Source organism: Oryza brachyantha, chromosome 11, assembly GCF_000231095.2.
Source record: "Oryza brachyantha chromosome 11, ObraRS2, whole genome shotgun sequence".
Taxonomy (NCBI): domain Eukaryota; kingdom Viridiplantae; phylum Streptophyta; class Magnoliopsida; order Poales; family Poaceae; genus Oryza; species Oryza brachyantha.
In genome coordinates, this window is record NC_023173.2 from 3,883,089 (window position 1) to 3,899,291 (window position 16,203).

General features: G+C 36.7%; 1 protein-coding gene across 1 annotated transcript; it reads right to left on the reverse strand.

Moving 5' to 3' along the window:
* Window positions 1-1,262: 1,262 nt before the first annotated feature.
* On the reverse strand, window positions 1,263-10,341 carry LOC102714134 (putative disease resistance protein RGA4). The gene is given in 6 exon segments (XM_015842484.1): window positions 1,263-1,735; window positions 1,830-1,992; window positions 2,531-5,166; window positions 5,169-5,235; window positions 5,358-6,506; window positions 10,042-10,341. Coding segments are annotated over 5 exon segments (4,176 nt in total). The 3' UTR covers window positions 1,263-1,735; window positions 1,830-1,968.
* Between the last annotated feature and the right edge of the window lie 5,862 nt (window positions 10,342-16,203).

The following is a 16,203-nucleotide window of genomic DNA, read 5'->3' on the forward strand; positions in this document are numbered from 1 at the left end:
CTCACAAAACTGGGCGGTTTACCTTTATATGGCGCTGATGTGATAATACAGTAACAAAAATTACTAAAAGATTGCTAGGAACCATATGCCAGATCTTTTCTCCTTCCCGTTTTCTCCCATCTCCCTGTTCTTCCTCCCCACTGAAGTGTCATCGGGAGGGCCTCTCCAGCGCTCATGGTTTTGTGGGTTCGATGCAGAGGATCTGTCTTTCGATGTTTTTAAGTCGTGTGTATACTTATATAATATTTTATTTTATAATGTAATTCTTTTCAGATATATCTAGATTTATCTATTAATGAATATATGTTATATAGAAAGAGATTTATCAATGGTATAAAATTTTATATTACGAAACATTGTACCATATTGTTTTCAAAGAACGAGAGAGGGGGAGGGGGGAGTGGATCTCAATGCGTGTGTTGTACGGCCTACTCCCGTTGAGACCCAGTTTAATAAGCCACTGCTAAAGCAAATGTTTAATTGTTGTTGATTTCGTACATTCAGGCAAGCTAATACCGGCGTTGGAGACGATGTAATCAAAGGGCAGAGCACATAGGTTTGTGTGTGATATCCGAGGTAGTTTATCCCATGTCCTAACCACCGTGGTCTTCAGTAATCAGTGGGCAATGTTGATGAATACAGAAAAGGAGGAGGAGGTGCTGAAGATGAAGAGTGAAGACAATAGGAATGGATCAGCTTTCTTAACGGCGTCCGTAGATTTCCTGGATTAATCTGATTTCTGTTCTGCTTCGGTAGTAGCGTAAGTAACCAGCACCGAAAATAGAGATTAGTACATGATTAATTTGATTTTCTAAGACAACTTTCAATACAAAATTTTTGCAAAAAACCATGCCGTTTAGCAGTTCGGGAATCACGTGCGAAAAAAAAAGAGGGAATCTGGCTTACTTACCGTGGTGAACGTTTTAATAGCTGCCAGGGATGGTAGCTTATCTATCGAGTCGAAACTCAAAACGGTCAGTATGTGATTTCGAATCTAGATTTTCCCAATTCCGCATCTCAATTCACCAAAAAAAAATTCTTTTTTATTTGTATGTTGATTCACATTGATCTTATTTTACTTGTTTCAATTGCAACTATAGAACACATTTTTTTGCAATAAAGCAGGTTAGGACTAAGCTACTAAACAAGATGAATTTTTAAGAGTGTTTCATACTCTATACAGAGAGATATTGCAAGGAAGGTGACTACATATTCAATTATCGATGATTTTAATAAGACAAAGAATCATGCAATGAAATTTAACTAAACATATAAGATATATTGATCAATTTTGGAAACTATTCAGTTATGTGTGTTGACACTGCATAAAAAGTTAGGATAAATTGTTAAATTTTTGGACCGACAAATATTTGCCTGGCAGCTGCCCCATCATTTCCTGTCTAGCTCCGCCACTGTAATCGGTAGCCTTCTTACTTTTCATTTCTGCATCTATCGCTCCAACTGTTTACAGAGAGAACGAGAGAATTCGATATATCCGTGTTCTAAATTAACAACTGATCAAGTGGCACAAAACAATGCTGCTCCTGCTGCTGCTTCGAGAGATGCTTAACAGCCATCTGACACCTTAGCTCATACTGGCGTTGGAGATGACAAGTAACCAAAGGTGGTTTCTGTCTACTGTTCGGGAAGAGCATGAGTGTGTGAGTAGTTTTTATCTCGCCAAAGCACGCCTGACGGTTTTGCTTAGGAAACTACTTGAAACACCAGTTCCGAGCTGCAGAAAGAAGCAGGTAATGTGGGTGAAATCATTAAAGATCCTTGGTAATATGGATGCAGCATACTGCATTTACTAAGATCGTGAAACCAACCAGGGAAATCTTGCTATATCCATGTCCATGATAGTACTTTGACCTGATCAATAACAGCCAGCCATGAAAAATATCTTGTAAGTTGTTTGCAAGGGCTTTGATTTTTCAGCCTGATATCCGCTACAAACTGTCTGTCTTGCTAAAACAGGTACCAAGTAATTATCTGCACAATGCACAAATAAAGTTCACTTCCATTAGAAAAATTCAGTTCGCATTAATGAAAATCGTTAGAATAGGTTTAAAGTTATAGCAACTAAGAGAAATGGATCTCTTGATGATGATGCGAGAACCCTGTAAGAAACGCCTTACAAGACCGACCTTTTATTCTGCAGGCATTCTGACATATTGTCACCAAAATGTTCCCTTTCTTTTAGGCATTTCAATGAATATTGATACTGTAATTGAGTATAATTCACGAAAGAAGCTAAAAATTAAAAGGTACTAACATCTAAGATCTTGACTTTTTTTTTTTTCATGAGAGATTCCTTATAGAAGAAAAGCAGAGTAAAATCTGTACTGAAAAGGGATATACGATGAGAGGATTAACATGTTCAAAACAAGATCATGCACAGGGCATGTTTCAGCAGGAAAAAGAAAAGAGTGACGATACATAGAAGATTGAAAATGTTAAAGGATTTCAACATGAAACAGTTCTGTGGAAAACATGATCAATACAGCTGATAGCTTGGTTGTGATCATACCTTTTCTTTTATGTGAGCGAGTTTCTTCTTATTCTCATCTAGTGTACACCAGTGCAGTAATCCAGGGCACTTTTTAATCCGTAGTTTTTTGAGATTAGTGAGTTGTTGTATACTCTCTGGCAATGAATTGATGCCCTTGCAATCAATGATCTCTAGTTCCTTTAGAGAGTTAAGGTCACCCATCCTTTCAGGCAGAGCACGAATTGTGGGACAATCATACAATTTTAGCACTTTAAGGGAGATGAGATTGCACAAGTTCTCTTGGAACTCATTCAGCTTTGTGCACCTCGTTAATTCCAAATATCTAAGAGAGGCAAGTTCTCCTACCCACCCTGGTAATGATGTCATGCTATAGCAACACAAAATTTTAAGTGAGTGTAGTGAAGTAAGCTGACTTATGTTCCCTTCCAAGTCATCCAGGTCTTGAATATCTGACAAACTCAGGTCCTGCAGACATGTGAGCTCACCCAACCACCGTGGCAGTTCTGCCTGGACGTTCTTTGTTAGGGTCAGTGATTTCAAGGGGTTGAGGTTGAAGGCTCGGATGATCTCTGGAGATGAGCTGGTCAGATTGTTGCATTCTTGGATATGTAAATCAATTAGAGCAGGGAGGTGGCAAAGCAACCCCCACTGATGCATAGGCAGCTTGGAGAAGGAAATTTGAACACGAGTCACTCCACAAGAGGAGGAAACAGCATGGTGCCATCTCTCTCCCCACGATGATAACACATTGTCACTGCTTACTATCTCCCATTTGACAGCTCTAGGTGGGCACGATTTCAGCCTCAACCTGGGGCAATCAGAAGTTTCAAAGTACTGAAGCTCAGGAAACATGCCTTCTTCTTGAAAACCTCCCAAATCCAGCTCTTCCAAGCTGCCCATACCCAACAGGTAAAATTCTGTCAGGGAAGGAAACGCATTCGACCCACCGTAGATGCTCCCGTCAATTCTTCTAATGCCGTGCATACACCCAAGAATGATCTTTTCTAGGTTTGGTAACTGACCAAGAGGTGGAAGGCTATTGCACTTGGGCAAATCCCACAACATAATTTCGACAAGCTTGCCAAGGTGATGTGCAATTCTCATTATCCAACCTGGCAATCTGACGCTACTATAACCCTTTATCACTAAATTCTTTAGAGTGCCTGGTGGAACTATCTCTTCCAACACATTCATGTCCTCCACAAACCTATCTGTCCCTCTAGTCCACTCCAATTCGAGATGATTAATGCCATGTTTTTCCATCAGTTTTATACTCCGTGCCTCTTGTACGGACTTCACATTTTCAAGTTTACTGAGGGCCAACACTTGATCAAGCTTTGCATGTTCAAGGAGAGCAAGATTGCTGCTAGATTCACCGTCACCAGCATGCACCACAAAATCAGGCAACGTGAAGAGAAAGTTGGATTGAGGAAGCTTGTCCTCATACACATTGCAACCCTTCACATTTAGAACCTTCAGACTTTCCATTTTAATCAAACATTCTGGAAACCGTGTGAGAATTCTGGAACCGGAGAGGTTCAAGGTATGTAGCTTCTTCAGGCTGCCAATGCTTTCAGGTAAACTACGCAGAACTGCATTGTTAGACAAATCCAGATGCTCTAGATTGGAAAGCCTGCTGATACAGTCAATGAATCTATCAGTTTCATCAGATCCATGAAACATAAAATCCATGCACTGGGATAAATTCAAGTATCTCAGATTTGTTAGACTGCCAATGACTTCTGGCCAGCCAATGACTAGATGTTCAGTTGATAATACACAGCATGATAAATCCAGATGCACCAAATTTTTTAGCTTCCCTAAAAATATTGGTAATTCTACTATTTCACCACAGCCTGATAAGCTCAAGTACTTGAGTTCCACAAGTTTACCCAAATCCTCTGGTAGGATTTTGATATTTGACTTCTTTGAAGATAAGTTCAAATATTTAAGATTGGTAAGGGTGCTTAAAAACTCCACATCAAATACAATCAGCTCTAATCCGCATGAAAGGTTCAAATATTCCAGTTTGGTGAGCTTGCCAAAAAACTCAACATCTAGTAGACACAGATCTGAACTGCATGATAGATTCAAATATTGTAGTTCCGTGAGGCTCCCCAGGCATTGTGATAAACTTTTGATACAAGAGCAATTTGAGAAATCAAGATGCACAAGCTTTTGAAGCTTGCTAAATGACTTTGGCAGTTCTTGTATTCCTGAACAATCTGATAAATCAAGATACATCAGCCCCTCCATTTCTCCAATTGAACCTGGCAGTGACAAGATTTTGGAAGACCCACGAAGGCTGAGGTACATTAACTTTATAAGCTTGGTGATGCAATTAGGGATCATTTGATATTGAACCCCAGGGGCATTAAGATACCTCAGTTTCTTGAACTGATCAATAGAATCTGGTAACTTCTGTATATAGCACTCACTCAAATCCAAGACACGCAAAGACTTGGCAGATGAAAATGCACCATCACTAAGACCAATTTCCTTACAGTTCATGAAGCGCAGAGCCCTTATCTTGGCTGGATAACCTGTGGATGACTCCAAAGGATTGATGCAACTATTGAGCAGTGCATAACGGTAGCTGATTCCAACAGTGTTGCCTTGTTTGCTAGAGAGCAAAATTTCATCGACCATTACCATCTTGCTACATCATGCACTAAGTCGTGCATGGTTAATAGTGTGACATCTTCATGATGCAGTCCAGCATTCTGCAGCAAAATGAGTTATCAGCATGAGGATTTCATGTTGGAATAATAATCATTTATTCCACCTCAACAAGTAGAGGTGAAGGGCATGGGTAACCTCATCTAGTGTTGCATAATGTACTCACCGCAGGTGACTTTGAGTGTTGAAGGAAGGACAAACCCAACAGTTGCTTGATGTATCTCTCACTGAGCTGCCTAGTGGAGAATATGTTCGTTTCCTCAATGAAACCCAAAGCAACCCATTGGTGGACCAGATCATCTTTTACTATGTTGTGACCTTTGGGGAAAATTGCACAGTAGGCAAAGCATTGCTTCAAGTATGAAGGCATACTGCTATAGCTTAACATCAAGGATGCAAGCACCTTGTGATGTGGCGACGGTATATCCTCTAAAGCTGATATCTTCCAAATATCACTATTTCTCACTGACTCCCATTCACTAGATGTCATAGATCGCAACATGTATCCAAGTGATTGTGCTGCTAAAGCCACACCGCTGCATTTTGTTGCAATTTCCTCCCCTATTAGCTCCAACTGTTCTTTATCGTCTCTAGATTCAAAGGCACTCCTTTGCTTTATTATACTCCAGCACATGTCATCTGTCAGTGGTTCTAATTTGAGTGGTCGTATGGTACAAAACTTTGCTGCAATGCCCTCATCACGCGTGGTTACTAGAACAACCAGCTTAGCACCCTCAGCAACACTTAGTATATCCATCAAATGATCCAATAGAGATTTATCGTCCTCCCACAGGTCATCTAAGACAATCAGAATTTTCTTCCCAGCAAGTAGTTCCCTAAGATGACTATGTATCATCTGCCCTTCAGTCAACTGGCTCTCCTTTCTTGATAGCTGTGATATAATTGAGTTGCTAATTTTATTCAAGTCAAATGTCTGGGAAACATAGACCCACACCTGACAGTAGTCTTTGAATTGGGTATCATTGAAAACAAGTTTTGCCAAGGTTGTCTTGCCAATGCCTCCAATACCATAGATAGGAAGAATGGTGATAGCCTGATCCACCTGCTCAGATAAAGAAGCCAAAATAACCTGTTTTTCTCTGGTTCTCCCTACGATGAGTGCTTTGTCACCCATGATCGATGATGTTTCTCGCAAATCGGCAAGTTTGATCTCACCATTGGTGTTAGGGCCAGCCTTCAACCTGAAACACTTGTATTGCTTGGTGATCTCCTCCAACTCCTCCCGCATCATCTTCATGTTGTTAGCCAGCTTAATCTTGGGACAAATCATGAGACAGGGGATATTACATGCCAACTGCAAGAAACCCTTTTTTTTCAGAAAGAAGTACAAGATCTTTGCTGCTACACTAAAAAATGTGATTGTGAATGCAAACTACGATAGAGATGAAGATTTGTCGTCTGAAATTCATTTCATACATTTGGTGAACAAATTTACTTGCCTTGTGAATTTGTGATAGCAGTATAAAGCTAAATAATTGCAGAATGCAGTGATGGGGTACAGCAGTAATGCAGTTCACCCGACTGTGATTGAGAATCTGGCTTCACCGCGGTCCCAGATCTGCAGCCATGGCCGGCTCCCAAACAGCACCAAGCACACCGCCGGGATGCAAATGCCGGCGTTAATCGCTGAAAGAGGGGGAAGTACCGAAAGAAGAAGGGGAGACTGGAAAATGGTAACCCGACGGAGCCAAAGATGTGCAGCGAGGAATCCGACATCGGCGACCACCGGCGAAGCGCCATTTTCACCGGCGCTTAACAGGCGGCGACGGCGACATGGAAGGGTAGGAGGGGAGGCTGTATGGTTGGGAAGGGGTAGAAGGGGTCATGGAAAATGGGAAGCAGTATATATAATTAATCAGAATTATACAAAATTTTAATATCTATATTAATACATGTATGCATGGATATTGCTCCCTTTACTTGTTTTTATTTGACGACGTTTACGTTTGGATTCAACTGTTCGTCTCATTTGAACAATATAATTATTAACTATTTTGTTATAATTTAATTTATTACTTAATACAACTTTAAGCGTGACTTGTAGCGTTGCATATTTGTATAAACATTTTGAATAAGACGTATAGTTTCATGTAGGTCCAAAAGTCAATAATATCAAATAAAAAAATAGAGCTAATATTGTTTATTGGAGATGTTTAAACATCTAAAATTATATAAATAGATGTAATTTTATACCATTATTAATTTGAGTAACCAAGAAAGTAATCATGATGTGTGAAGGTTTAAATTTCATGTCAAATAGTTTAGTTTATTTTTTAACATCGATAAGCACAAAATGATGATTGTATCAACTATACGTGGTGCTTTTCTGACCGTCGCCGATTAACCGTCCGACTTAACGGTCAAGTCAGTCGTTTTGCAAAACACTTGTCCAAAATAGTTTTTTTTTAAGGATGTCTTTAGTTTAGAAATGGGATATAGTTTTTAAGAAGGTCTTTAGTTTAGAAATGAAGTGGTTCTACTTGTACCATTGGCACGATGGATAATATTGTACTTTCCCCCGTTTCATAATATAAGATGTTTGATTTTTTTTCTTATAATATTAACCATTTGTCTTATTTAAAAAATTATAGAAATATCATTTATTTTTGCTTGTAACTAACTTTATTATCAAAAAAATTTTAAGCATTACTTGTCATTTTTTATATTTATACTAAATTTTTGAATAATACGAATGGTCAAACGTTGTAACTAAAAAAGTCAAACATCTTACATCATGAAAAGGAGTTACGTCATGAAAAGGAGGAGGGAGTAGAATGATAACTCAGTGTCACTAAGAAATAGAGATGGATTAGATTTTTTTGAGGGACGCATCGTTTCTATGTGATAGGAATAAAAAGATCCATAAATCCTACAATAATCATCCTAGATTGTGTAGGAATGAACTCCGTCCAAAAAAACAAGTTTTAACGGTAGAACTACCTATTATAAACTTATTGTTAAAATAATATTAGAGGAAATAAGAACAATAGTTTTTAAAGCTCTATGTTTCTCTCACTTATCTATTTAACTACATTGCAATCCACATGCTGTTGCACGGCAGGATGTTGGTGTATACAGTGCAATACAAAATTGCAGTATATGCGACTAATAATATCACTAATACAATAGCAAAAAAAACATGCATATTAGAAAGACTATGGGTTAATTTGAACCTTTAAAGTACCAAAAATAATGCCTAAGCCCCAAAAATGAATTACAAAGCATGCATAAATAATTTATGGGTAAAATTTTTATATATGTATTTTTAATAGTTTAAATGTTGGTGCTGCAAAATAGACTAAAACAAAATAGCCCCAAAATCCACTGTGAATAATTTATGGTAAAACTTTTATATATGTGTTATTAATGGTTTAAAAGTTAGTGCTGCAAAATAGGCTAAAACAAAATAGCCCCAAAATCCACTATGTATTTACATTTCAAAACATAAAATTTTGGATGTGGCTAATAAGATGACGAGATTAGACGATAGATTAACTAGATGAAAGTTTAAAGTAAGATGTTGATGTGTACAGTACAATTTAAAGAACCATTAAGATGACTGATTTTCTTAGAAGGTAGCACTGTTTTCTATCTAAAATTTGGTATTTCTTGTTATTTTATATAGAAAACAGTGGTAACTTATGGTACCTCCTTAGAGATGGAAAAAATACTATTTACATATAGTTCAATAACCAAAAAAGGATTGAGGCGTGATGGACATTTAACTTTTTGCCACTTCTACAAATGTTCATAACAGATTTACCACTGGACTCACATGTTATAGACTTATAAGAGCACATATGTCATAGATAGCGAGTGACGTATCTGTTTTAACCACTCGCAAGAGTGGCAAAAAGTTAAATTTCCCGAGGCGTGATAGAAAGACCGTGTGTAATTTTGATCCATTAAAGTGTCATTGAACGATGACAGATGTGTTGTCCTCAACATGAGAGTCCGAATTCTTTTGTTTTCTCCCTCCATTTGTGTATGTGAAACTAATTACGATACATAAGCATCTGTAGATGAGAACCCTAATATGTGTCATTGTTAGGAGTTACGGGTGTCTTAAGATAATTTATTTACTTTGTTTCTTATTTCGTTGATGGAGCTCATACTTTATTCTTGTACCAATCATTTTAGTGATTTTGTAATGAACATTTGGATGTATTAGCGCCTTTTCGGCTAGGACTGTAGTGACCTAAAAATTTACAGCGATATAGATCCTCAAACCAGATTGATCCAAATCAAGCTTGGTTTAAAAGATAAAAACTAGTTAGTGCAGTTAATCTATTTATAGATTAATACTAGCCTCTATACCGATTTATGTTGATATGAGGGTAAACACTTGCCTCATAAGCGGATGAAAGGTTTATGCGATAAACCTAGGAAGGATATCCTGTTCTCACAGAGAAAACAGACGATTTCCCATACAAATCAACAATAGAATGATTTAATTGGATGTTAAGGTGTTTTGGTAAGTTGTTTCAATCAAATCGGTCATAGACATTTAACTTTTTACCACTCCTGCAAATATTCATAACATAACAGATTTATGTTGGTCATAAAGTTTTGTCCACTTCCTATCAATTAGACTTACAAATCAATTAGCTAGGACTCACCAAACCTCAAGCACAATCAAAAGAAACCTGAAAAACCGAAAAATGCTCCGTTCTTTGCCAAACCAGTCCAAATTTGCTACAAATTTATCCTAGTACCAAATATAATCGTCAACAAGAGTTGGTTTTCAAAATTTAGGTTGATGGAGGCAGTTGCATGGCAAGAGTTAACTAATTAAGCTGGGCTGGCTAGATGCATCATCGCACACATACCTCACTCGCAGCCGTTTGGATCCCCTCTTCGCCGTGGCCTTCAAGCTCATCGAGCATGCCGGAGATGTCGTAGGCGGCGTCCTCGAGCCGCTTCAGCCACAGCCGCACCGCCGCGTCGCCGACGGACCGCCTCTCGGCGTCGCGCAGCACCGCCTCCACGGACTCCAGGGTCATCGCCATCCTCCTCAGGTCCTTGCTCAGGTCCATCTGCAGCGTGATCTGTCCTCCGATGGCAGAGCCGATCTGCTTCTTCAGCATGCTGACGACGGCCGAGGCCAGCATGCTCCCCAGCTCCGCCATGGTAGCTCCCTCTCTCTCTCGCCGGCGTTTGAGTATCTCTGTGTGTGACTGCGATGATCAGTGGGTTCGTATGCCCTGGTAGAGTAGTGGCGTTGACAATGACTTTCCCCGGTTGGTGGCTCTAATGCCTAGGATATGTTTTTGTCGTGACTTTATATCACCAACACAAAACAGAACGTATATGCACCAAAGTCGAATACTGGTTACAAATACCGAAAGAACTTAAGTGTACAGAATACTTAAATACTTCAGCACTGTTCATTCCATTCACCCCTTTCTATATGGTAGGAGTATGCGCTTTTATTGTCCCAGACTCACTTTGTACAATTACTAGAACACCCATGGGTGGCTACTCATAGGGCTCAAGGTCATAAACGTAATGTCTCTAGTTTTTTAGGACTACTTTGCCAGCTGTCCTAAGTACTTAAGTGCACTTGAGTGTTGATCCCTGAGTATCTATGAAGAATATATCCAACCTGAAAAACACTTTTAAAGAAAATTACCCCCACATGCTCCCAAGGCATATCGTTGCAACATGCTGACGAGGCATGTTGTTACAGCATGTTCCGGAGGCATATTGTCATAATATGCTCCTGAGACATATTGTTAATCCGCGGTTGGGCGAATAGGATGGAGGGAATCCTGTATCAACATGTTTGGTTGCAAAAAATTAGTAGGTTATATAAGAACTGTCTTATTTATTTGGGACAATCCTTGCGTACCCCTGAAATTTTAGCTAATCCCCTTTATGCCTCTAAATTTTGCTTACATACCTCCATAATTTGATTGTGATCCCTTCCATGCATCTCACGTCAGTTGACCGTCTGATTTTTATAGAAATGACAGTTTTGCCCTTTGGATGAACGTAGAAATTTATGAATTACATTATCTGTAAAAGTTTATCGAACGACACTTTTAATACTTATGTGTTTGTTGTGATATATATTATTTATGACAAAAAAATTAGATAATGAAATTAAAAAAATATGTATATTTTATTTTTTAAAAAATTATAAAAATGAGGAGCATTCGTATAAAGATAGGACTGTCAATGCTCACAATATTTTTTTAAGAATACCCCCTATCAAAAAAAATCTATTGTCCTATTAAATTTCAAATAAAAATTTTAATTTATTACATTTTTATTTTAAAAATGTTAAAATTTTCTGCACTAATTATTTAGTCTCATTAGTTACATAAAATGCATATAGTATGCATTCAAACAAAATTTCAATCATATGTCAAGTTTATATTCAAACCTAAATCATCAAGGGTATTAAAGACATTTGTCATAAATTTAACGGTGAGACGAAGGAAAATGTAACGGCTGGGTATGAAAGGGATACAAGTTAAAATTTGAAGGGTATAGAATGGATTAGGTAATTTTAAGGATATAGATGAGACTAAATAAATTTTTAAGGGTACACATGGAATTTATTCTACAAAATAGGATGGATTCAGTTGAGAATTTTCCCTTCAGTTCGGAGGGAAGCGATTTGCCAAAATCGCTAGACTGCTCGGTCCCACTTCACCGGCACGACACACCTGCAACACAGGTGAGCAGAGAGGGTATCGCTCCGTTCTCTTCTTTTATTTCTCTATTCTGAACTGATCCCATTTTTTATAAAAAAATCAAACAATATACTTAAAAAATAATTTTTATATACCTATTCTCAGCAATTTAAAAGTTAAGATTAAAAATTAAACTTAAGTGAAAACCCCTAAATCAACTTCACATTTAGGTTAAAAATTTAAATTTTACCTCATAAACATATAAACATGAGCAGAAGAAAAAAAGATAATAGCGACAGCATCACAGCACGTGAGCAGCGGGGGCATCACAGGATTTTGTATGATTAGGGCCCGTTCGGCATGGGGGCATAAGTTAACTTATGCCTGGCACGAAAAACAGATTAGTACATGATTAATTAATTAATAATTATTAAAAAATATAAAATAAATTAATATGATTTTTGCAAAAATATAGCGTTTAACCGTTCGGAAAGCATGTGCGCGGAAAACGAGGGGCTAAGTTAACTTAGGCCACCTCCAACAATAGAGGTAACATACTATCTCTAAGCTTTCCAAAAGACAACTTCTTCAATGGTCTAGCTCTTAGCAAATAACTCATAATACAAATGAACCTAAATTCATTCTCACTTGATATTACAAATATATGCAAAAGACTGTCTCTTAATTAACAGATAGTTTTTATCTCTCTTCTATTAAAAAATTGTATAGTATATCTTATAGATAGCTTATAGATACCCATTGAAGGTGGCTTTATGGGCATGGCCGAACACGGCCTAGTATGCTGGAGGAATATGAGTGCAAACAGATAAAATATTTAAAAAGTACTTTCTCTGTTTGACAGTCCTCTGTTTCATAATGTAAGACTTTCATATGTATGCTAATTTGTTTAGACATATATATAAATTATATGCACTCATTAATCATTAATTGATGAATTTAGACAAGACTACAAAGTCTTAGAATGAAACGGAGGTAGTACTCTGTAAAAGTTTTGTTTGTTTTAAAAGAAAGTAGAATAATGCTAACAAACGAAAAGAAATTAAATTTCTTTTCTCAATAATGTACCGTCGTATTCATATCATTCATACAACTGATCAAATTAGATTCTAAATCACCAAATTAGAGTTACTGCGACGGTCTGGTGCTTAGCCAGCAAATGTTTAAACTCGTTGATCAATCTTCTACCCTACAAATCTAATGGCATAAATCATATGTATCAAATAAGTATCCTCTTTCTGTTTATCGGCTCCCTAAATCACGCACACATTCCATATATCATCTCCACATTAAATCTAATGAATTAATCTGACAATCAAAAATAGATTAAAATTTAACAGTGTCATAAAAAGATTAGAGGAAGTATTACAAATACCATAGTGTTAAAAAAACTCTTGCTATTATATATATATATATATATATATATACACACACGCACGTGCGTGTACATATGTATTCCATATTTTAATTTGTACCAGATCCATTTTTTATTGACGCCATTATTTTTAGTCGATCATCCATGTTTAAATATATAAGATGTTTATTATTTTTACTAGATTTTCACGTGGTACGTGTCAAAAAAACATACAATAATTAGCTAATTACAACGCATGTAGTCATCTATATACCCTACATTACACAAACTACTTTTACACCTCCTATATACTTCATCGTTCATTTTTCAAGTCTGACGACAAAAATCCTCTTCGTACTATCGGATGGTTTGGACAGACTCTACCTCTCTTTGCCACTTTTTTATATATCAGTGACTCTGATTATCTTATCAATTATAATGTTTTTATATTAGAAAATATTTTTCCAGTTAGAAACATTTTATATATATTAGACCTTATATAAAGATAAATATATAAATTTTTAATCATAAATATATACAAATATGTAATGTATATACAAATATGCAAAATTATAAGTCATGCAATTCTCACTGCGATGTTTCATTTTTACCTCAAGAGTGACACGTAATTAGCAGGACATATAATTGATTCTTGCAATAGGTTATACAATTCATCTGTTTCATTTTTGCTGTGTTTCATATACAACACATACGAGAGACAAATTGTATTAGAAATAATGTAGGTATGGTTTTATGTTGATAAAACTTAGCTTATCTATTTATTTTATTAATTATTTGCCTTGACATATTGGAAATGAAACTTCCACCGGGAGTGTTCCTATGGCATATTCCAGCTAGGGCTGACAACGAGCCGAGCTCGCCTGTCTAGACTTTGAGCTCGACACATGCTTGAGCCGAACTCGAATCGAGCCTAACAAACCTTCGAGCTCTTAGACAGGCTCGGCTCGAGCTCGGTTAGGCTCACGAGTTCGGTGTGAGCTCGGTTTGAGAGTGTGTGTATATATATATATATATACATATGTATATATATATATATGTATATATATATATATATTTGATGATATTGTAAATAAAAATAATAATTTTAAGTCAACTATGTTGAATAAAATATAAATAAGATTTAAAATTAATATATAATACTTAAACAAATCAATTTATCATTTAAATATATAATAATTTATTATTAATCTATTATTTTATCAAATAAAAAATAAAAGTAACATGTATATGTAAGCTCGAGCTCGACTCAAGAAAGCTCGCGAGCTTCCGATCAGGCTCGGGTTCGGCTCGTTAGGAGCTCGAGCCAAGCTCGAGCAGCTCTCGAGCTTCGTGCTTTTTTGACAGCCCTAATTCTAGCCCCGTTTGGTTCCCAAATTTTTTCCTAAAAACATCACATTGGGACACCTAGTAGAGCATTAAACATAGATAAAAAAACTAATTGCACAGTCAGGGGAAAATCGCAAGATGAATTTTTTGAGTCTAATTAGTCCATATTCAGGCATAAGTGCTACGTTAATCCTCATATGCTAATGATAGATTAATTAGACTCAAAAGATTCGTCTTGCAGTTTCGAGGCGAGCTATAAAATTCGTTTTTTCATTTGTGTCTAAAAACCTCTTCCGATATTTAATCAAACATTCAATATAACACCCAAAAAATTAAATCTTTTTAGAATTAATATTATTTTAATCGAAAATTGCAAAAATAGAGATCATCCGGGAAAAAACACAAATTTAGGTCTATCGAAGGGTGAGCGTTCAACGGGAGACTATCGAACGGAGGGAGTTCGACAAGGCCCACAACCTATTCGACTGCTAAGCCAGGCGGGCCTGTCGAACTGACGCAGTTCGACAGGGGCATGTCTAACTACAGGCCTTGTCTAGTCCAAACTCCTCCCCAGTTGATTGCTGGTCGTTCGATAGGGTCCTATCGAACAACGGCAGTTCAATAGGGTCTTATCGAACTACGGCAGTTCGACAGGACTCTAAATTTGTGATTTTTCACGGATGCCCTCTAATTTTATGATTTTTCATTAAAATAATATTAATTCTCAAAAAATTCCAAAAAATTCTCTTTTCCCCAACTAAACACCCCGTGATCACTGGAACCCTAGAAGCAGCGTAGGAATGATACGTGGTCTCTGAAAACTTTAAAAAAGCATGAGCCACAGAAGACCTTACAGTGATAGTCAATGTGAAAGTACGCTGCAAAAGGACCCTCGTTTCCGGCTTTCGGCGCTGGACCGCGTGAGTACAGTACAGTTGATTGTAAGAATATTTAAGTTCAACTTAAGCCCTTGTTTCTGCCATCGACAATTTATAATACTCAAAAGTATATTATATTATTAAAGTTGATATAATCGTTTATTTATAATTTATGATCAACGTGAGACGGTTAAAGTGAATATTATCAATTATTCAAAGAACGAAGCGACTAAACTATTCGCTAGTAGTCGAAAGCATGTTACTACAGCCCAGTTCTGGTGTAGTGCCAGATTATTGCCTAGTTATTATTTACTCTATTATTTGGTCCATATGTTGCTAGTACCAGTTTCTATTGTAATCTAAGCTGATCGTTTTATCAGTTTGTTGCTATTAATAAGCATAAATGAAACTGCTTATTAACTATTAAGAAATCATTTTAGGTAAAACTTCCTATGGACGTTCTTAGATATCTAAAAAGAAACATTGAAAAATGAACCGCGATAAAATAACCCTCAAATAGGCTTTAAATATTATTTTTTAAATTCAAAATTTTGTTTATAAGCATGATCGTGATATATTTTTTTTATGTTTACATATATCTCAATGAATATAATATGCATGAAAGCTAATTAAGATTTAAAAAGGAGAACTAATTACATAGATTTCTGCTAACCGTGTGGAATGAGGCTCCATACTAATATTTCAATAAACAAATCATCATTACAAAAAACAACTGATACTTATTGAAGATCT